This window comes from Glossina fuscipes, unplaced genomic scaffold (genome assembly GCF_014805625.2).
Source record: "Glossina fuscipes isolate IAEA_lab_2018 unplaced genomic scaffold, Yale_Gfus_2 1, whole genome shotgun sequence".
Classification (NCBI taxonomy): Eukaryota; Metazoa; Arthropoda; class Insecta; order Diptera; family Glossinidae; genus Glossina; species Glossina fuscipes.
In genome coordinates, this window is record NW_023998415.1 from 30,168,424 (window position 1) to 30,191,735 (window position 23,312).

Here is a 23,312-nt window from a genome sequence, read left to right on the forward strand (position 1 = left end):
GTGTTTATGCTCAGCTGAATTTATCGATTATATGCCAATCTTAGGATCTGGATTTATTCGAAAGAAATATAATTTACGCAATGATTGTCATTTAAGATCACACGAAGTGTAAAATTAAAGTTACGTTCTTTAAAAATTTTCATCACAAGTGACAATCGCGGCTGATTATAAGACTTTGTTAATTGACAAAATTGTTACTTCATTTTGCCCCCAAAAAATTAATATGTTTCGCAGAGAATTTGAGTTTTTGCTATGAATTTTAAATGAACAAGACTTGATTAGAAGAATCAACGACAACCGCTATGCTATGCCTTTCAATCTTTCTCGGCCAAGTGAAAAGAAATGAATTATGTCACTGTGGCGGAGTATAATATGAAACGCATAAGAGCACAAACGCTTGAACTTTATCAAAATGAAGTACGATGAAAAGTCCTGCTTATCATCGATTAGATCGAAACTCCGACATATGTTCATTTCCTCGATTAAGCTCTGAGGAAAGACATTATATTGAACAGATTGTAGAGAAGTTCATTAAAATAAAAGTGAGAGAAAAGATGAAGCAGCTTTAGTACTATTGAAAATTCCAAAATAATTCCAGAGCAAGCAAGTAAGGTACGATAATATTTGGATATTGATGACAACAAAAACAATATAAAAAAGAAAAATTGCTTGCGTTCCCCTCGATCAGTCCAGTCCCAGCAGGGTACATGCATAAAATAAATGTTATTATATAAATAAAAAAACTTAAAACTACGCAGAGCTTAATAATAATAAATACAAAGTTATTTAATAATCTCACTTTATACAATGCGAATGATACGAGTGTATGTCGAGTTTCTGAGAATGCTAAACGGCAACAGGCGAGATAGGCGGACCGATATCTAATTTAATGTTTCGCCTTTTCAACCAGAAATGTGAAATGCTTCGATTAATGATTAACATAATGCCATAGTTTAATGAAATGTTAGCGCAAATGAATTAAAAAACAACCCAATCCTAACTAACAAAACGAAGACCGATAATAATTGCGACTATTCTTTTACGTTTACGCATTTTTTCATTTTTAGTAAAAATTTAATTTTCTTGTTGTTTGTGTGGGTGTGTGTGTGTGTGTGTGTGTGTGCATAAATCCAAGTCTTTCATATAGGTCAAGTTTGTGAATTATTGTCTACTACTGTATAAGCATCCGGGCCAGACTATATTCAAATTCACTGCTATTAGTGACCACGATTGTGTTGTCGTGCTGTTTAGTATTGGGTGGGGACAAGAGCTAATAAATGTTTGCACTCACCTGTGCTACTTATTTAACTATCTACCAGCCTGCCTGCCTAGCTGCCAGTCTACCAACATGAATAATGTACAAAAAGTAAACCCTGAAATTAAACTGTACATGCGATAATATCCGGTTGACACAAATTCAAAAAAAAAAAAAAAAAAAAAAAAAAAAAAAAAAAGATTTTTTTTTAAAAAGAAAACGAAAAAAAAACGGCGAAATCAAGCATATTTATGTGTATGTATGTATGTATGTATGTATGTAAAGATACACCCAACAACGCCATTGTACACACACTTACTCAACCTTGTAAACTTTTAATATGTTCAACACAATTAAAATATAATTTGAAAGGGTTTTCTCGCATGCAGGATATTTTATTTAAGACACTAACACTACGACTACCGTTAATGACACACATATGTAAAAAGTTAATTTAACGGTGATTCATTGAAAAAGCTGGGCAAACTAAGTTACACTAATTTTTTGATACCCAACAGCATCGAACAGTGAACGACGCAATATTCACGGAAACTTTTCGTTCGCTGGTAACGCGTAAACGTGTACATCAGAGATCCCACGAGTCGATTTAGCCAATTTCTTGTGCCGTCGAAAGATAAAATTTATCCATTACTCTATTCCCGGTAATTTGAGTATTACACGCAAGGTGCCCATAGCCTGTTCATAAGGCCGTTCTTAATAAAACGGTTTAACATACCAGAGTATCTAACTTAGATATTAGTTTAAAGCTTGTTTAATAACATCTTTCATGACAAGTCCTTTTAAAGACCAGACCAGATTTAAAGAAATACGCATCGAAGCCCAAGTGATTTAAGAATAACTTTGTGCATCTGTGCATCTATCGGTTTTCCATTTCATGTTTGATTCTTCTTAACAGGGCCACAAAGTTTTGAAAAGCTTTCGGTTACGGAAATGATTTTTCATCTACGCACCGATCTGACTCTGAATCTCCATCATCATTTTTCCTGTATACCTTTGCGGATGAGTAAACAAAACATAAATTGGTTTATATTCACTATGATTATCACTTTTCCTATTTTGGTTTGTTTCTCAATATTTTCATGTTTTTGAGGAGAGACTCTTCAGCTATTTGTTGCTTTATTCCAACTATAATAGCGGAAAAGATGTGAACAAATTAAAACACAATGGTCGGGCAAGACCGATTTTTAAATATCCTATAACACATCGATTGATACAGTTCTGCACTTGTCATTGCCCTAAAATATTAAAAATTGAATCTTTTCGCTTCTTTTTCACCAGAATCTTTGTATGAGATCCTAAAGCTAGACTTATGGGATCCAAATTTATGATGAAAAATCCGTATGTCAAATAACTTTTTATACCGACTTTCAGTATAAAATATTAACAAGTAGGAAAATTACATTCGGATATAATCCAATCTTTGTTATCCATCACCTCTGTCTTATCCTATCTTATCGCAGCTATGTCTTGGCTGGGCGTGGCAAATTTTTTCTAAAAACCCAGAGAGCACAGGTGTTCCCATGTCCCTTCTCTTTGCTTTGGAATTATTATCTCACGCGTCGCTATAAAAAACTATTTAAATATTTATTCGTAAATGGCATACGAGGAATTTAGACTCGTCTTCGGGCAGCTGTCACGGATGGCTGTCATCTGAAGCAAACAAAAGCAAGGCATTTGTTTGTTGCCAAAATGTCAAGCGGTCGGTTCACGCTATTCTCACTTTAGATTTTTAGACGATTTTCTTAACCAAATTGTACCACAAATTGCATTAATAATGGATTCGACTTGTTAGTGATTAACTATAACACTCTTGCTACTGTAGTAGCTATGCTTGAATTTTAATGGATTGCAGTCTTCAAATAACAAGCATATGACCAGCAATAAACTGCAAATTTGTCATTAGTCGAAAGTGTGTGCACTTCATGCAGCTTGTGAATCATGTGTCATTTGCATGTAAATGCAAATGGAAGTGTGTGTGTGGTGGTCAATGTGAAAATGCTATCGCATTGATCATATATAATATATAAAGCAAGGATATGCATAAACGGCGCAGCCGGTGAAATTCGTTCCTATCTGTTCTGTGTTGTAATCAGGATTAGCGCGTCGAGTAGAACAAACTTATCTCACAGCTTTTCTCATTATTTTGTTTAGAAGCAATTCTTTCGGTTTATATCTGCCCTAAAGCTTATCACGCTTACGGCAACTTAAGGCTTCAATATTTTGCTTGAATTGTTACAATTTCCATATCAAATATTTATTAAAAATCATTTCATAAATAAAATGTATTATGTAAATAAAAAAAAAAAGAAAGCAACAACACACAAGTGGCACAAAAAACAAATTAATACAATTCCATGGTCCTACAATGAGCAAACACTTACTTAGTCTACTTAAAGCGTTCATGTCAACCGTTAGGTATAACAAATAAGTAGAGCGTAGAGTGTGATATCTATCTACACAGAGCAAAAAATAGTAGGAAGTAAATGACCATTAACGCATTGATGCCCGAAAAGAATCTACGCATTAAAATTGTGTCTTTACACGGTGTCTTGTAAGCCATATAATAAAGGCGATAAAGAGCATTTACCAACAACAACAAAAAATTATAAAAACATTGTTATCCAAAGAAAAGTTGACAGCTCGTGTGTGTAGAATGAACAAAAGACAAATGTTGCTTGCATCTCACGCTATTGTTTTACTATACGTCATAGCAAAGCCAAAGCCAAGAGAAATACTTACTTACTGGTTTTCTATGCGAAAAATGTTTACGCTCATCGCCATATGTCATGTGCTTATTGTCCACCCATTATGCATTTCGAGTAGCTGCACACTTTTCTCGCCTGACGCAATATGAATTACGAGCGGAAAGGATAAGTGGACGCTTAAGGGTGTCAACGTAAGCAGCCAATTTTTCGATATCATTGCAACTTTGCTCAGACGGTACATTGGTATGTTAGTTTCAGTGGACGACTCATAGCAAGTGATATATGAGAGAACAACATTCTAGTTTAGTCGTCATTTTCTAAGCGAGTTTAGCACTATGAGGCCGAACACAGATATCGATCTATGCAAAGGTCCGAAGAACCATGTTTTACACACTTCTGCAGAAAAGCTTATATTGCTGCGAAAAAAATTGTAGTGATAATTATTGCGCGTTAAGACATCGCAATTTGATCACCTTAGCTGGCCATGACCCGCCATTTAATATCCTAGACCACTTCGCTTAATACAGTTATAGATGTACGCAAGGTGGCTGAAGAAGACGCGATCCAATCCGAACCAACAGATGGGTGTACCAAATTTCATCGAAATATCTCAAAAGTTACGATCTGTACGTTGAACGGAACAATGGAAGATAGATAAAGAAGTTTAAACAAAAGATCGGTCCATCTCAAGTCTTATCTTGTCTTATATTGTGTACATTCGCACAAACTTAATTATACTCTTATACCACAGTTGCTGTAGGATATAAAAATTCTTGAAGACTTTACTGGCACATACTCGAGTACGTGCTCGAATTGTGTTCGAAAAATCGGCATTCACTGGTTGTTGTTCTATAATCCATTTAATGAATTCTAGTCGCTGTGCGAGGCGAGTAAGCTTTGTAATATACTGACGAATCAATGTAAGCAAGACGATGCAAATCTCTCGTGAGAATACACTGCAGTGGGCTTCACAACTCTTGACTACGATACCAAATTGATATCTTCGGACTCTCAACAATACTCTCACGAGATGCTTCGGCTTTTCGTATTCAAATACGGCCGAAGTGTTTGAGATCGCTAACTATCTTACGTGGATTTTTTTCAGCACCCTATAAAGCAATAATATTCAAACAGCTTGTTAAGTATGTAACAAAAAAATGCTTTTAGAAAGCTATTAAAAAACAACAACAACTCAGCCATTCTCGCGCTGCAATTTTGTGATCCAAAGAGTTCTGCAGTCAAATTTAAATCTAAACAAAAAAAAAGAAAACGCATGTTTAACCTACGTGACTTTAGCTCGAGCACTTCGTAGGCGATATTGAGTTTTACATGAGTGGCGAGCATTCGAATACAAGATTTGAAGTTTCAACAACGAAAGACAACAATTCGTTGACAAATAAAATTGGAAGGATGTTATCGAAAATTCTCCGCCTACCGTTCTTCGGAATGTTATTTTAAAGACGTTTGCAAAAAATTCGAATAAAAAGAATGCAACTTGGTAAAGTTGTTTTATGAACCGGTTTTAAAATTCTCTTTTTCGAAAAGACACCATTTAAAGTTTTCAAATCTCTTATTATGGATATGTTTTGTGGACTATAGTATATTTTCTTAATATTTGCCATCAGTTAGTCTATCATCCCTAAAAGCACTACAAAGTGCACCTTCGAATTTTAAATATCTTTTTCTCCAATCTCGTCTCACGCAAAATTTTGTACTCCGTACGTGTCAAATAAAAGATGGCACGTTTTCGACTTTACGTGATGCGAAATAACAAAGCAGTGTACAGTTCTATGACCGAATTCATAATTAACACCAAAATCTTCATCACACTTTTGCCGCTAAAAACACTCACTACTTTCGAATCGCTCTTGGACACCTTGGACAATTCCACTGTCATCCCAATAAAGTTGCGCCGCTTTTAAATAAAGGTAAACGATCGCTATAGCCATCATATAACGTATTAGAGAAGTTAGAAATCAATAAGTAAAAAACATTCGCCTACAATTGCAGGGATTCATTTAACACACGTACTCGTTCCGGAGCCCCTGCAATCATGGACAAGAATTTTCAATTTCAAAGGAAAAACTTTTTTTCAGATAGGCGAGCTTCTTCCCATTACTATTATACAATCAATATTCAAAGCATCTGAAAAAAAAAAGAAGCAAAACGATTAGATACCCTATACCAGGTCGCCGAGCACACTTATTCACTGGTTTTTGATTATACACCAGAAATGATTTGTTGTACATAGACATACTTTTCATCACAGTCCCGCATATTGGAGGATGCCTAAAACATCGCATGACATAATCGAAATTTACCAGACTTAGTTTACTTCCCACAAGAATTTTTATTATTTTTCAGGATATATTAAGTTAATTATTATCCGAAACATTTTCAACAGAATTTGTCCTCGAGGTCAAAACACGTCACTGAACCAAATTTAATCAACTCAAAACTCAAAAATGGCGACCTGTAGTTTGAACACAATTTCACATTGACAGAAATGAGACGGACAGATAGGGTTAGATGAATTCAGATTATTATTACTCGGAATCGATCGGTATAATAAAAGATGGATCTATGTTAAGCCCCTCTGAGTGTTGCAAATGGTCGCACAAACATGACATACCCTGCACTGTAAGTAGTGTACGATATACAAATGCAATGAAATTTCCTGATAATAGTATTGATCTGAAATCTTAGTTTAGCAGATAGTAATGCGCAAATATAGTCAATGCAATGCAGAAGAAGAAGAAGAAGAAGAAGTTGCATTTAACTGGAACACATTTAATGTTACGCACTTTCCTTTTTAACCTCATCGATTTGCATTGTTATTCTTTTCCCGTTGATACCAATAAAATGCCTGAAAATGGAAGCGTTCACGATTAGTTTTTTTTCTTCAATCTTTAACATCGTTAATAATACATCCCATAAGTAAACTATGCAAATGTATAAAAGCTTCCTAATCAAAATTAAACAATACGTATTTATTTACTCCTTCAATGCTTAATAATAAATATAAATACTTTAAGTAAAGTCGTTTGAAGAGCAAAATTATGAGATATTTTTCGCAATCCCAACGGAGCGCTAGACAGCAAAATAAAAGGAAAACAAATGAATACATTATAGTCAGGCTAGGCCGACTATTAAATGGCCTACACCACATTGTGTGACACAAGTCTTAGTTTTGTCATAGAATACAAACATTATAGCCTGTCCTTAGATGAACTTACTATAATGGAACTGTATATGACAAACTAGAGCTCTTTGGAAATAGAGGCTTACTTGGTTACGCCCAAAAATTTTCGTAAATTGAGATAAGTATTCAAAATTCAGCTCAGTTAATTTTTGTATCACAAAATCTTGAAACTTCAACTTTCTGCCCCAAGAAGTCAAAAAATACGCCGAGATGGCCCAAATAAGGTACAGTTAACTTTTTTTTATCGTAAATTGTTGTTATAATCTAAAGCATTGAAAATAGGACGTTTTTGTCTACGTTATATGAGAAGGGATTCAAAAAATTGCCCCAGCCAATCCAAAGTTTTCACGGCAATTTCGAATACCAAAATACTATTACTTAGCCACTTTTGCGGAGAAATTCTCAAAGTTGCAATTTTTTTCCATATAACGACTTTTCAAAGCAGGGCATTATATGAAGACGTTCGAAAAAGTGGACCGAACCATTTTCCATAGCTTAGGTCGTTGGGTCAAAGCACGTACGTAGCGTACCAAACTTTATCGAAATATCTCAAAAATTTGCGACCACTAGCTTGAATACAAACTTAGATGGACAGACATCAGGCGGGCAGGCAGGCAGGCAGGCTTAGAACGATTCATAAAACGATTGTGAATCGATCGGTATAATAATAGATGGATCTAACTTAAGCCCCTCTGTGTGTTACATACGTCCTCACCAAGTTACTATATCCTATACCACAAATAGTGTAGGGTACAATTGGAATTAACTTGGGCCGAATCTTTTCACACGTTTTACTAGTTTTCATAAACAATATATGTTAGCAGCGTAAACGTATCATAAAAACATCCTGTGCCCCCCGTAAGTATACAAAGTATACAAAGACCCAACAACAACTTGTAGTATATGGCAATATATAAGTAAGTAGTCGACGACTTTCTAAGCTATCGCATGAACGTAACATATGCACCGTCATCGTTGCTTATAACGATTAGGAATATACTTAGCTCAAGAGATCTTCGTTGCGAAATTGGAATGAACGTAATCCAATCTATGTCGCATGGATGTAAAAAAAAAAAAAAAAAAAAAAAAATTAAAACGAACAGAAAAAAGAAATCTCCTTACCAGTGTACGCACTTGAAGTAATTTTACTTGGAAAAATCTCGAAGTACTTTACCAGCTAGCGTATATTAAATTTGCAGCATAAAAGCTATAAAAATTGTATATAAAATTTTATATTCATCATCACTAGTGGATGGAAAGTAAGCTTACTTTCTCTAAAGGCAACAACAGGTACTGAGTGATACCATTATCTGTGCACTCGTTTATTGTCTGTCCGTATGAACCTATCAGTAGAAATTTCAACTTTCAATTTATCAGTTTACAAAATGACGTCACCCCAAACACGACCGAGAGAGATATCGTAAAAATGTCGATAATATACAGAAAATCAAAAACTAGATAGCTTCTTGCTCCTTGAGAACGTGTGGCCAAATGTGCTAAGTTGAGTGTGATTTTTACGCGCGTTGTAGTAACACTCTCTTACTACTTACTTACTTTGCTTATTAATTTTTCGTCTTCTTTCATTTTTTGCGGACATCCATCCCTACGGTATAGTAATCGCAAAAGCAGATGAGAGAATGCGTGAAACGTTAATGGATATAATCAAGTCATTTGTGACTTAAATATCATGGGGCATTTTATTGTATCGAAATGTGCATAATGATGAACACAAAAATATAGCACGTAGTTGAGATGATAATGACACTCTTAAACGCATCATCATTCCATAAAATATGGTCTACGTATGTGTTCTTAAAAGGTTACGTTAGCTATGATATCGAAAGACTTTATATATTATATATAAGGTAGTTGAGTAAAAATCTCTATTCTATGCAGAGATGGACTTTTATTAATCGTCTTATCGCAAACTGACTGAGAATACTCGAGAATTCCTTGAGAAGATGCACTTATTTATTATCTAACGTGTGTTTGTTTAATGCTGTTCCAAATAAGTTGTTATTAAATGCATGGTCATGCCTGAGAGCAACGATTGAAATCGTAATCGGAATCGTCGGAATCAACGTTCTTGGGGCTAATTAGTCTCAATAATGCTACATTTTGCATCCGTGACCGATGCTTGATTGTGATTTTGTAGCGCCTTTGAACTCTTCTCGATCTTCTTGCATAATATCTGCCGCGCTAGGCTTTTAAAATATTTGAAATTCTTCCCTGCGCTACGGCAAGTCTGACGCGTTCGCTTCGCGCAAATACGAATTAAACATCGGAAGTGCATCCAAAAAATACGATAAAGATCATCTTGATAGACATGAGGAGAGAATTCGCGGAATTTAAGAATTTTCGTTTCTTGTTGTCTAGGTATACGAATATGTAAAGCTATAGTTATGTACGCATCATCTTCTTTGTCTCTTGATCTTTATATAATGGGTTTATATATACGAGAGATAGGAAAGGGTTATAGCAAATTCGTTTCGAACCGCAATATGAAAAAAATTTGTTGTTTTTTTTTTTGTTTCAATTTTCTTTTATTTGTTTTCAATTGCAGTTTACCGTTCGTTATAAGAGAAAATGGTTTTAATTTGTATTAAAGAAATTGCTTTATATCCTACAACAATATTGAAAAAAACAATAACAGAAACACTATAAGACTTAAAATAGAAGAGAAAACATATCATTTGTTTGTGGTTATTTTCCACAACATGTACCAGAATAATACATGAGACAAATAGCTGAATTGAACAAACAGCCGTTATCATCAACATGGTTAAAGGCATTTTAATAAATCGCAAAACCGACGAGTCCTTCAAATCGCAGCTTAAAATGGAACATGCCGACCTTGTGGCAGAAATGCAAGCCGTGGAAAATCTACCCACACACGAACGTCTGCAATTGGCAAGACTGTAAGTAACACTAGTAGTAGTAGTAGTAGTAGTAATAGTAGTAAGAGTAGTAATAGTAGTAGTAGTAGTAGTAGTAGTAGTAGTAGTAGTACATACACTAAACAATCCTTTCTTTCTTTTCCACTTTCTTTTTCTTTTTCTCTTTTTTTTCTTCATTGTTTTGTTTTTTTTATTGTTATTCACTTATAATAACGAGATATTTTTAATCTTTTATATTTAACGTATAATAACATTAACATAATGTGAACAATAACGCAGACGAAGGGCGCAACAGCTTAAAGTTGCACGGCAAAAAGAAAAGGAATGGCTTAAGCTGCAGAGAGCAAAAGGTGTTAATCTCACTATATTGAATGGAATGTCAACGACCCATCATCATTTTCGCAATGGTGCAACATCGACGGGGAAACGACATATATCCTTTGAGAATAGCGTTGTACTGCTGGAGGCCGCCTCGCGCAATGATATGCATGAGGTGGCCGAACTATTAGAGCGTGGTATTACACCTGATGCGGCTAACGAAGACGGCCTTACTGCTCTCCATCAATGTTGCATTGATAATAATGTCGAAATGCTTAAGTTGTTATTGGATTATGGTGCTAGTGTTGATGCCCAGGATAGCGATAAATGGACGCCATTGCATGCTGCCGCTACTTGTGGACATTTGGAATTGGTGCGGATACTAATCGATCATGGTGCTAATTTATTGGCTGTTAATACTGACGGCAATATGCCGTATGATTTATGTGATGATGAGAGTACATTAGATTATATAGAAGCGGAAATGTCTAAACGCGGTGTCACCCAAGAGCTAATTGACGACACACGATCGGCCACCGAGCGTCAAATGTTACAAGATTTAATAGATTTATCGAGAAATGGCGGTGATCTGGAACAACCCGACGAACATGGCGCCACACCAGTAAACAACTTCATTGTTATATATTTTAAATATCAATCTGTTATATATATGTTCATATCAATTTCAGTTACATGTAGCCGCCGCCAATGGATATATGAAAGTTGTTGAATTCCTTTTAGAAATGCACGTTAATGTGGATGCATTGGATAGAGATATGTGGTCGCCAGTTCATGCGGCTGCTTGTTGGGGCCATGTGAGTTCATTCTCAGAAATGATTAATTTGTACATTTAGATTTTTTACTTATTTCCCTAAATACCTTTGCATAAATGAATGATGAATATCAAATGTTTGTTAACTTTTGCTTTTATTAGCTGGAAGTATTGGAAATATTGGCTCAATTTGGTGCTGATTTAAATATTAAAAATAAAGATGACGAAACACCTTCAGGTGAGTGCAGATTTTTCATATAATTTCCAAATAGAAAATTGTTAATATAAATGAATAAAAAAAATTGCTTATTAAGATATTTGCGAGGATCCAGAAATACGCGAGCGTATCGAGCAACTGAAAACAGAACAGGAAAGTAAACGATTAGCGGAAGCCCAAAGGCGGCGTGTACGTAGATCTCAAAGCAATAATACCCGGTCAGTATATCTATTTAATAAAATATTAAACATTATTCTCTATCCTATGAATTTCACTTAAATAGAGCACAATCGGTTCGTCGCACATCTTTACGTGATAAAACGTTAACTACGAAAAAAGATGCCGTCGAAGAGGCAAGATTACGCTTGCAGGCACAGGAAGTATTTATTGTGGCCGCTGATAGCACTACAATGGATCCGAATGGTATAGAAATCGATTATAACGATCCGACCGCCGATATTAGTCCTAGTAGCAGTAGTAATTGGTTAACTAAAACAATCTCATCTGCTAGTTCATCTCATAACAATCATAACAATAATAATACACTTAAGACTAATCATAATCATCAACACAGAAATTTTCACGATGCCGCAAATTTAAATCATCATAATAATGATGCAGTCGATTCGACTCGTGCATTTTCATTGCAACAAAATCAGCAACAACAGCAACAAAAACAGCAACATTCCTATCAGCCAAGACGCCCGCCAGAAGGTCGTGAAAATGATGAATTGCAAATGCAGCCTTTTAAGGGTAATAATGAAATGCAACAACAACAACAACAACAACAACAACATTCCACGGGCACCTCATCAACAGCAGCGGTTATGATGGCAGATCGCAATTTAATGACAACTGCTAGTACAACTACGTCAGGCTCTCTGGCGAGTCAAAGCGCGAACGCCGTACAGATACAATCGAGCAAAGAGGCCGCGAATGGAAAAATAAATGTGCAAGTCACCGTTTTGGTTGGTAAGTATTCGCATACAATGCTACTCAATCTAAAAACAACAACACAATTCAAACAATACCTACATGGTATAGTAGCATGTACTTGTACTTGTTTGTTATCTCAAATCCCGCTTAATGGTGGTGTACGTGTCTGTTTGCCTGTGCTTGTGACGAATTGTATAAAACTACATAATTACATCCAATTCAGAAAATAACCCCAAGTCCAATTGCCCATTGCTCTGGCTGGTTGTTAATGTTGAGAATCTCAATCCCGCCTTGATTGAAAAAATTAATGCAGAATACATTTATCGGATGTATCGGACACTGAAAAGCTCTCTATGCCGAGCTGGCGTTGAATGCAATTATATGCAACGTCCAGGCAATGGGAATATTTTTGTCATGTTGTCCTTTAGTTGTTTCGCTTTCTTTTCTTTGTTTTTTTTTTTTTTTTTTAATTATTCATTCCTCATGCTTTGACGTAACAGTGTCTCTTTTCTGCATTTAAAGCGGAAAACTATGTACAAGACTTTAGCGTAAATGTTTGTGCGGCATACCTTGCTTTATGAAAATCAAAAAAAAAAAAAAAAATTTTTTCCTTTTTTTTTTTTTTATTTTTTTTTTGATTTTTGTGTCCTTGTCGACTTTACGGTTTTTTTTTTGCTTCTGTTTCCCTTTTCCATTTTTTCATTAATTTTGCATAATTCGTTTGCGTTTTTGTTTTTTTATTTTTTTTTATTTTTGTTGTTGTATGTGTGTGTCTGTTGTGTATGTATGTATGTGTGTCCGGCTTGTACACTCCTACAGACACATCGAGCAATTCACATCATCATCATCTGCAACAGCAGCAACAATTGCATTTACATCATTTACCAACTACAACCACCTCCACCACCACCTCCACCACTACCACAACAACAACAACAACAACAACCACTACAACGCATCACCATCAATTAACGGATCTCTCTACACTTGCTAACGCTACGACTTTGGCCAATTTAAAGAAACAACGCTCTCTCTCGCGAACTGGTATTTTAAATAATTGTGAAAATGGTTCTGTTTTAGGAGCCGCCGTTGGATCTAGCAACGCCAACATCCCAAGTAAAGGCAACAGTAACGCCTCCACGAACAGCAACAGCAACAGTCAGCAGCACATCAATACGCTTAACAAAAGAAATATAACCAACAGTAATAACAACAATCTTATGCATGCCGATGTTGGCACAAATGGATCTGTAACAATAAATCATCAGCAACAGTCTTCCCCGCTAATGGATTACAATGGCTTACAAGTTGCGAGCGATCATTGTTTCGGAAATTCTGCAGTGACAACGAGTGCTGCTACGGTCGCAGGAAATTTAGGTATGAATAAATTTAGTGGTATAACCGGCGATGTAGTCAGCGACAGTACAAGTTCAAAACGTTGTTGCATGGTTATGTAAAATATATCTTTGGTAGATTTTTATATCCATCATCGAAACTTGAGGGAACATTAATACTTATATATATATATATATATATATATATATATATATATGTATGTATTTATTATTTTTTTTGATTATTGTAAAAATCTACTTAACATACATACTCGGTTTACTTTTGTCGATTTAAATTTAAGAAGTGAGCGTGATAAAGCTACATATGCAAGCGAGAAATGGATAGCAAGTTATGTTACTTTTCTCACACAATCGCAGCTTTAACTGAAGAAATATCGATTTGTCCCTTATAAAAAGATAAGCATTCCTTGATAGTCCTCTCTTCGCTTGCAATATTTATATATTTTATGCATTCAAATTTCACTGTTCTCTTGCCTATCCGTGTTACCCTATAGGGATCGAATGGATAAGCATATCAGCGATAGATCAGATGTAAAAGATTCTTATTTAGTTGGATTTGGCTCTAGAATTTGCATATAACGATGCAATATGTATTTATGTGTATGTGAGGCAAACACACTTTTCGATGCAAGTGATTTAAGAAAAAAAAAAAAAAGAAAGAAATGAAAATTTGAAAATCTCTTATTAATTCGCAAAACGACATCCAACTGCAAATGTTTACACTATAAGGCCCTTTGTTACTCTATAAGGACTTTTATGGATTAAATTAAGATATAATGAAGTATCGATTCGAAGAGTTCTGAAATTATTTTCCCTACTTCGATTTTTTGCATTATTCATTAACAAGTGCTTTCGTTCCCCAAAAGCTTCTTATCTAGCAAAAGCATAGCAAATGCATGGCAAATAGCAGAGGCGAGCCGATGGGAATCGTATAATAATACAGATATGATTATTACTAAATTGAATGAAAAAGAATGTGTTACGAACCTGATTAAAATAAATTTAAGCTACAAAAATAGATTCATTTCTGAATGAAATAATCGAACCTATGATGCGTTTCCTATCTTGTTATCCAATTGGTTTCATCTACAAGAGATATTGCCAAAGCATTTACATCGCTATTCAGTCTGATTCAGTTATTGCAAAGAAAGGCATTGAGAATTCGATTTTCTCTCGTCATCATCATCATCATCATCATCATCATCATCATCATCATCATGAATTCTGGTTCTGTTTCTAACGGACGACAGAGCATTAATAATGAAACGGATAGTCTTAGACTGATTAAATTGAGTTCAAAATAAGACTATGGACTATGGATCTCGATAGTCATTTCCCGTAAGTAAGTTCAAATAGATTGGGCACTACTAACAATAGAGTTTTTGTTGGCTTTCAAGTCAACTTGCCTCGTATTTAACATTTACACGGCGTTTCTTCATTATGTCAGCCAAGATATTTCGCCCAATTGTTGATAGTAACGTTATTGCCATTGGGAAATAGTGGAGCACACACACACAAGATTTTATATATGATAAGCAATCGTAAATAGGGGTCAGTAAATCATCAATTCAAACAAATGTATTGTAATTTACAACTGCTTAGCTGCTATGTTGTTTTCGCACAAATTTCAAACTCTCGATTCCGGCGACTTTCGTGGTGTCTGCATTTTTTCAATCTTCTTTCAATCTTCTGCGAATTGCAAAACTTTGACATTTTTCATCCGCTGAGCACTTTGTAATTGAAAGATGAAATATATGTGCGCGATGATATGGTAGTGGCTTTCGCAAGAAAATAAAATCAACTCAATTTTTTTTTTTCGAATCAAATTTCTGCTAATACAACAACAACAACAACAAATGTATGTTTTAGAAATCTCGAATTCGATTGAAGGATAATGAAAGGAATGTGTTTGCATCATATTATGTGAAATTGTATAGCAAATCATTAGTACGAATACTTCGAATGAAAATGAAAAGGAAAAAAAAAGGAAAAAAAAAAATAAAATGTCGAAACTTGCTAATTACGAGATTTTCAATGCATATCCCTGCGTTATTTATCCGCAGGTTTAGAAAATGTAATATAAAAGCGAAAAAAAAGGGCGATAACGGTTCACGGCCCACTATAAAATAGCGCGCACCACCCTACAGTTATTCATGCAATGACTTTTCACGAGAAGACTTTATCCAATCTTGGACTTGGTCCAATCCGAATCAATGTCAATAGTGAACATCCCTGGGCGGGGAAACAGTTTGGTATATCGAAAATGTACGGCATGTGCGTTGCACATAAAGAAAGAAGAGAGATAGATGAACGGACGGACGGGCGTACGGATGGACAGACAATCATAGATCGATTCAGAAGATCGATTGTAAGGGTTGCCTAAATTCGAAGACACCTCGTAACGTAATAAATATAAATTAGATGACTTTGTAAAGGCAAATGGATTATAACTTTATAACTCATTTAATGCACGCAAATTGTACTTGAACTGAACGGAAACTAAGTGGAAGTCATTCAACTATGAGTTCAACATTTTTTTTTTAACTGCGCTCGCTTATTATCGCAACGAGAAGAGAGCAAAGTAAATACACGTAAAAGAGAATTAAAAAGTTTCCCAAAAGGATTCCTACAAAGCCGTCTTATTATTTGAACAACTTTTTATACTTGTCTATTGGAACACAAAAGCAACAAACGCACGTTACGGAAATTACTGTTGAATTCAATTAAAGAAGCTTGTGTTGTAAAATTTTTTAAGAGCATTTCTGCATTTCTCCAGGTTTCCGCAACAAATTGTTTTGCTTTTTAAAGGTAAAACAGAGTTGTATGCGACTGAACTTTATCTCGAATCTTTTTCTAATAATATTCTCCGGTAAATTTATTTGTATTCTTTTGCATTGGCCCTTCCCATCCATCCATTCACCCAGTAAATATACGAAGTAAATTTGATGGCTGACGACGCCATTGTGAGAAAAAAGCGACGAATACCCGTCGACTTGGCAGTTGCGATAACTCTTAGCATTATGAGTGAGAATATTTAGTTTAATGAATTGGGCTAAAGAAATTTGATTCTCCTCGGATATCATCCATCATATAGGTACATAGATAAATGCATGCTGAGTCCCAAAGCAGAAAATCGCAATAAATTCGTAAAAAGTTTTCGCATCATTTAATAAAGAAATCCAAATTTTCAAAATTTTCTTTGTACTCTCAAGTTTCAAATGAAATTTCTAGAAATTAATTGTAAAGTTGTATAAAACTGTTGCTGCGACTGTTTATAATTCGAATAACTTGATAAGAATTTGCCACTGATCAAGAATATATATATGTGCTATGTGCTATGTGCTATGTGCTATATTAAAGATAATACGATAAAATCAGTGTAGTCCATACTTTTCAATGATGGGTAGCAATATGTATGTACTTATTATGAGATGGCCATTTATTCTTCATTAAATTTATCCAATTAAATTGCAACAGAAGACAATGAACAGTAAAAAATCTTATCAAAGTATTTGCAACAACTGTTTCTGTATTATATTCGCCTCTTGAAGAGTTCAATGCACAATAACTAACTCAAAGGGGAAACTAGCTAAAATTATGAAAAGACTTGTGGAAAAAATATAAATGAAGAGAGACGGAGAGAGAGAGAGAGAGAGAGAGAGAGAGAGAGAGAGAGAGAGAGAGAGAGAAAGAAATATATTTTAGTTTTTCAAATATTTTTTAAGAGATTTAAAGCATATTTTGCATATTAAAAGATCCCTATCTTTACTTGTACTGCCTACTACTACTACCCTTTACTGTTTATTTGTACATATAATGAAACAAGCGTTTCGTTCATCGAGGATAGAGAAAAACAAATTACAAACTACCAAATTAAATGAATAATTAATTATAAAAAGTAATCACAAGACCAGTTATCTGTGTATCCTATGTATTATCAGAATGTAATAAAAACTCAAAAGAAAACTGACAGTGGTTTGGAAAATTGAGAAAATAAAGCAAAAATAATGCTTTTTATGTAAAAAAGTAAAATTTTAATGATAAACAAAGTTGGAGAGAGAGAGAGAGAGAGAGAGAGAGAGAAGTGCTTAGAAACGGGAATGGAATGCAAATTCCTGCATCGACTAAAGAGTACTCCAACTAAATTTTTCCATATCGTATCATAAAAAGCATAGCAGTAAATAGAACAAATAAATGAATCAATCAATTATTTAATAATAAATTGTAATAAATTATTAAATGTTTATATAAAAATTGTTTTTTTTTTTTTTTTGTTTTTCAAGTATATATTTGTAACATTTTCATAAGTTAGATAGATAGTTGTATGTATATGGAGGATTTCATGTAAATTATGTAAATAATAAATAACTAAGTTCTAGTTCTAGTTTGATTTTTCAAAACGAACGAATTCGGGGCCTTTCTTATTATCAAAATAATATTATTATAAATTAGAAAATTTATTTTCATTATTTATTCCCGATTTCGGGCATATATTTCTGATATTTTGTTTAAATCAAACTAAGCTAAAAGCAATAACATTGGGCCTGTACTAGTTATAAAAGAGAAATCAATTATAAACGAACAAGTATTTCGCGTATTTATTTATTTATTTTTTTTCAAAAATAATCTTTCGTCTTGTGTTCATGCGAACATCAAAATTGAAAAGGATTTCAATCTTTTACAATCAAAACTCACATGCACATGTGCATGTATCGGCGAATATATTAAATATATTCATATGATGTATGCACACAGACACGAACACACACAGACACGAACACAAATAAACACCCACACATGTATTTATTTATGTGTATTATGTATTTCGTGCAAACTTTAAATATAACATAAGACAAATTAGAAAAATTTCATATATAAAAAACAAATGATAAAACTAAATTAGTTTTAAAATAAATAAAAGCAAAATAAATAGTATTATATATCATAGAATAAGAAATATATCATTTTAGAAACGAAAAAGCAAGTTTTGGAGTAAAAATCAAATTATTACAAAATATAGATGAACTTTGTTTCTTTTTTTTTTTTTTTTGCAAATAAGTTTTTTTCCTTTCTACACGTATGCTCAAGGGCTGCCGATTTTGAACACTGAAGCAAACGGATCCTATGTGAGTTTATAAGAGATAGCTAGCATCCTAAAGATGTCAGAAGGGTACACTATATATTCATATATGATTTTGCATCAAAATATGGGCATAAGAAACCCATTCCTCAAATCTCAACATTTCATCTGTAGTCGCAATGAAAACAGTACATTGTCCAACAAATCAATGGCAACATTCCATGCAATCATATTCAAATTGCAACACCATGTTCCATCCGTTCCTAGCGACTAATACTTTTAAATATCGAGAGTATCCTTCAGGGAGATCGATTTGAATCATACGATGACAACACTGCGAAAATCGAAAAGTATTTTCATCGTCGGTCTATGCAGAGGGTCAGAGGTTAAAAGTTAGAAGAGTGCGGCTAATTATGTATCGCTCGAGAACAGCAGTATGCTGATGAATTCGAAGAACAAAATCTTCTTCTCTTTTTGATTTATCCGTAGGATATATCGATCCACATGTCGGTATATGCTATTGACAACGCTGGTGATAAATTTCTTCTTTTTTATTTTTTTTGTCTCAGCGTCGATTGTGAATGATACGCCGACGAAATGTACACTTTAATATAATTATTTGACATCGATTGGGTGGTACGTTGACCCCACTTCCTAAAACCACATTTTGGAGACGTTATATACAATCTCAATTAGCGCGGAAAATGCCGTCCATTTGCAATTATACTCGGCGTCTGACTAGCCATTTAGGATCAATAAAGGGGGCGGAGAGTTTTTAATGAATCAAAAACAGTGTCTAATTTCTCTCACAATATATCGAAAATTGAGAGGTGCCGGTTCAAAAATACATAAACAAATATCAGACAGATAGATCGGTACAAGTATAAATGGTGTCCTTTGTGCCCATTATTTTCGTTACCTTAATAGGTATCCAGTACCATTGTTGATTATTAATGAGCCTTAATCTGCGTTTCTGGCGGAAATTTTTTTATCTTTTCCCCAACTTTGCTTGGAATACAGTCAGCCAAGTCCTTCTACAACAACGAAGATTCCAACAGCTTGCGTAAAAATACACAGACTGCATTTGTTTTTCATTTTCTTTTTTAACTTATTTCTCAGGTTCTTTACAAAACGCGTTGCGCATTCATTTAATTTGTATTAATTCTGAGTTCTTTATAACTCAGTTCCCCTAGCAGGCGATGTAATTTGATCTGTGTTCGTGTTTCGCAGAACACAGAGTTGAATTATTTCTGAGGTTCGTGTGACACATTTTCTATAAAAAGCGCTACGAATAAATTTCATCGTGAGATTCAAGTACTGTAAAATACTGTAATAGTGTCAACGTATTAAATTTTACTATGTTCGAAAATACGTACACACGGCCCTATATAATTAAATTAACTCAAACATTGATTGCTTAGGATACATGGAACTTTTCCTCTGCTTTCCGCTTATCTCTCGCTTTATTAGAAAAAGATAAACGGCATACGCATGCGCAGAAAAGGTTTCATGAATATACGCAGGTGCAGTCTGCTTTCGAGCTCCCTTATACAGAGAAATTTACGCTTGAGCTTACGGTTAGGCAGGCGTAGATTATATCACTGGCTATGCACATATAAAGTCTGGAATACAGTTCCTGATCGAGCATAAACGCTTACGCTTCAAAGCCAATTGCGATTGCTATTTCCATGTTCAATGATTGCATTCGACTGTCTTGAAATGATCAAATGGTTCAAATGGGCTTTTGGCGACTTATGAATTCTCAAATGAATCAACTACACACTGAACAAATACAAAACATTTTTTGTTCGTTAAAAAATAAAAACTGAATGAACTAAAATATTGACGTTTATTAAACCCGGGAGATATTCACAAAAGTTTGTGCTGCTTTACAGAATATTTATTTAAGTGCTCACTACGACCGTAACCGATACCATACGAAGTAACGCAAAGGAACCTTGTAGAAGAATCCTTAGGGAAATCTTCAAAAAAGTTGAAAATCCATTGGAGAATTGCAACTAACTTTGCTTTTTTTTTCATTCCCTTGCGTTGGCTCGTCATCGTGTAGTCATTTGAATGACTATTCAAGTCTTTGACTAACGCGAAAGATAACAATCGGCCGATTGACTTCGTAAATAACAAAGTAACTTTTACGCGGAATAATTGGGTTATTTTGTTTGGAGAAGCTGCCACTTAAAGCAAAGGCAAACATGTCTAATTTGTTAACATTCGATTGCCGGATCGAGACGATCTGACTCATTTACGATTTTATTGCCATATATTTCCAAAAATTAGAAACCGTTTTTTTTCTTAAATAGTAATAAAATACTTGCTTTTCCTCGCCATCCCTTACTACCCAACGTCCATATATTGCTGTACCCATTAAATGATCAACCACGGAAAAAATTTATCGACAACAGTCAGGCTCAGTTATACAGTTACAAGCGCAGACATAGCAGTCGATGAGCAATTGTCCTCAACTACACTCACATATTTAGTACACATCGAACAAATCAGATAAATTTGGGATCGAGTTAGGCGTCAAAGCGGTTAAAATACCACGTTGAACTACCATATATGCCCTGCAACCCAAATAAAGTGTGTCCCAAGATTTCAATTTGCCGCCAATTGAGGGGCAAAGTGTTGCCAACCCCACAGCAACAAACAAAGTTTGACAGTTGGCAGATAAAAGTTAGCAAAAATGTGGCATTGGACGAGAAGGCGACGCGTTTTTATTATTAAACAAATAAAATAATGAAAGCTTACCCGCCACAGTTTGCAAAGTTCGTACAAAATATGTTTGGAATATTCATTTGACTTCATCAACTGTGAAAAAAGGTGGTTAAAAAAATCCAGGAAGGCTGCGTCATTTGACGATGCTAAACAGGCTGACCGTCCAATAACAAGCCGTTTAAATGTTTATATCGAAGCAGTGCGTAAGAGTGTTGGTGGAACTCCAGGAACATCAATTTGGCATCTGCGTCTCCACGCTTATAAAGTTCAATTAGCACAAGAACTGAAGCGCAACGATCATGCCCAACGAAGAGAATTCGTTGAATGGAAGCCGATTGCTCGAGCAGAATCCTAAACGATGAAACTCATTTGCACCTTGAAGGCTTCGTTAATCGTTAAAATTGCCGCATTTGGGGTTAAGAGAAACAAATGCATTGACAACATATCCTTTTTCGGAGTGGATTTGGGCTGGAGGGGTCATTGCACCATACTTCTTCGAGGCTAATCAAGCAATGACTGTTACTGGCGGTCGATATCACGCTATAATAATCCAGCTCTTTCTGTTTATGTTGTGCCGGTCTCACTAGATCGATGCCACATGCCATACATTCGGCGAAATAATTCAACTACTGCCTGAGACATTCCCTAATCGCGTACTCTCTCGTCTCGGTGATCAGAATTGGCCCGCTGGATCATGTGATGTAACACTAATGAATTTCTTTTTATGAGGTTATTCGAAGTCAAAGGTCTATCCTAACATCTCTTTTGCATTCTCTATTAACATGTTTGCTTATCACAATTAATTTCTTTTTATTTATTTTCATTTTCAGTTCCAGCACCAAAAGAATCCCCTTTTGTTCGAATATTCTTTTCAATTTTCTTTCCTCGAAAATTTTTTGCTCAAAAATAGTTCTTTAGCGGCATCTATTAAAGACAGAATCGCACGTGTTAGACTTTAAATGTTGCGAAATGATGGGAAGAATGGTAAGAAAGTATACAGCTCTCTAGAGAGGTCCATAAAAATCTTCAATAACTTTGACCCAAACTCGTAAGTTCTTGGTAGAAGCATTGAAATCTTCGGGCTCGCTCTCAACCTCGTATCTGCTCATAGATCATCTTGATAAAGCTATACTAACATATTCCTTTTTGAAAATAAAGGCGGGCTCTTAGAGGAGGTAATAATCAACAGGCAAGGCAGCAATGTTTGTGTAACGATTGCTTTCATCAATTATAGTTACACTACTTGTCGTCATTATTGCCAGCAAGTATTTTCGGTTACAATTGGTTAATAAATAGTTATCCTAATTCCTCATTTTGTGCAATTAAACTGACAGTTTCATTCTTCTTCTGCGAGTCAGTATATCAACAACAGATGATTTACAAAGTCGAGTAAAGGAGGTTCAATGAGAACACGGAGTTCTGTCTTTAAACTTTAATAAAGTCAACGATTAGCTTGATTGCAATGTGTATAGCTATGAGCCTTAAAAAAAATGTGCGATCAGTATGTTGAGACCTATTGAGATTTTGTTCGAGAGAAGTTTTGATAAATAATGGTGTAACAAACATGTTTATTTTGAAAGAAACATTGCAAAAATGCGATTGTTTAAAATTAAAGATTAAAACATGTGAATATGAGTATGAAAATAGGGAATTAATTACATTTGTGGCCTGCAAGAATGGCTACGAAATGTTTAGAAGAATATCAGAAAAATGTAACCAAAACTCATTGACATTACATAACTTGGAAGAAAATAAGTTGAATGCTGCACTTAGTTGAATGCTGCACTTAGCTGAATGCAGCGCTGCACATAGCCCAATGCA

The 23,312-nt window shown here is 34.8% G+C and overlaps 1 protein-coding gene across 6 annotated transcripts in view; it reads left to right on the top strand.

Annotated features, from left to right (window-relative positions):
- The window catches only part of LOC119632167 (protein phosphatase 1 regulatory subunit 16A), a 48,475-nt gene extending 34,630 nt beyond the window's left edge, over positions 1 to 13,845 (top strand). For 5 of the 6 annotated variants that reach the window (XM_038024949.1, XM_038024950.1, XM_038024951.1 and 2 more), the window contains 7 exons: positions 9,747 to 10,101; positions 10,360 to 11,020; positions 11,088 to 11,213; positions 11,333 to 11,408; positions 11,485 to 11,605; positions 11,671 to 12,359; positions 13,143 to 13,845. In XM_038024949.1, coding sequence (XP_037880877.1) covers positions 9,962 to 10,101; positions 10,360 to 11,020; positions 11,088 to 11,213; positions 11,333 to 11,408; positions 11,485 to 11,605; positions 11,671 to 12,359; positions 13,143 to 13,780 — 2,451 coding nt within the window. In that variant the 5' untranslated portion in view covers positions 9,747 to 9,961 and the 3' untranslated portion in view covers positions 13,781 to 13,845. The remainder of the gene's footprint in view (positions 1 to 9,746; positions 10,102 to 10,359; positions 11,021 to 11,087; positions 11,214 to 11,332; positions 11,409 to 11,484; positions 11,606 to 11,670; positions 12,360 to 13,142) is intronic. The other variant, XM_038024955.1, reaches the window with a different exon arrangement.
- Positions 13,846 to 23,312: the final 9,467 nt, after the last annotated feature.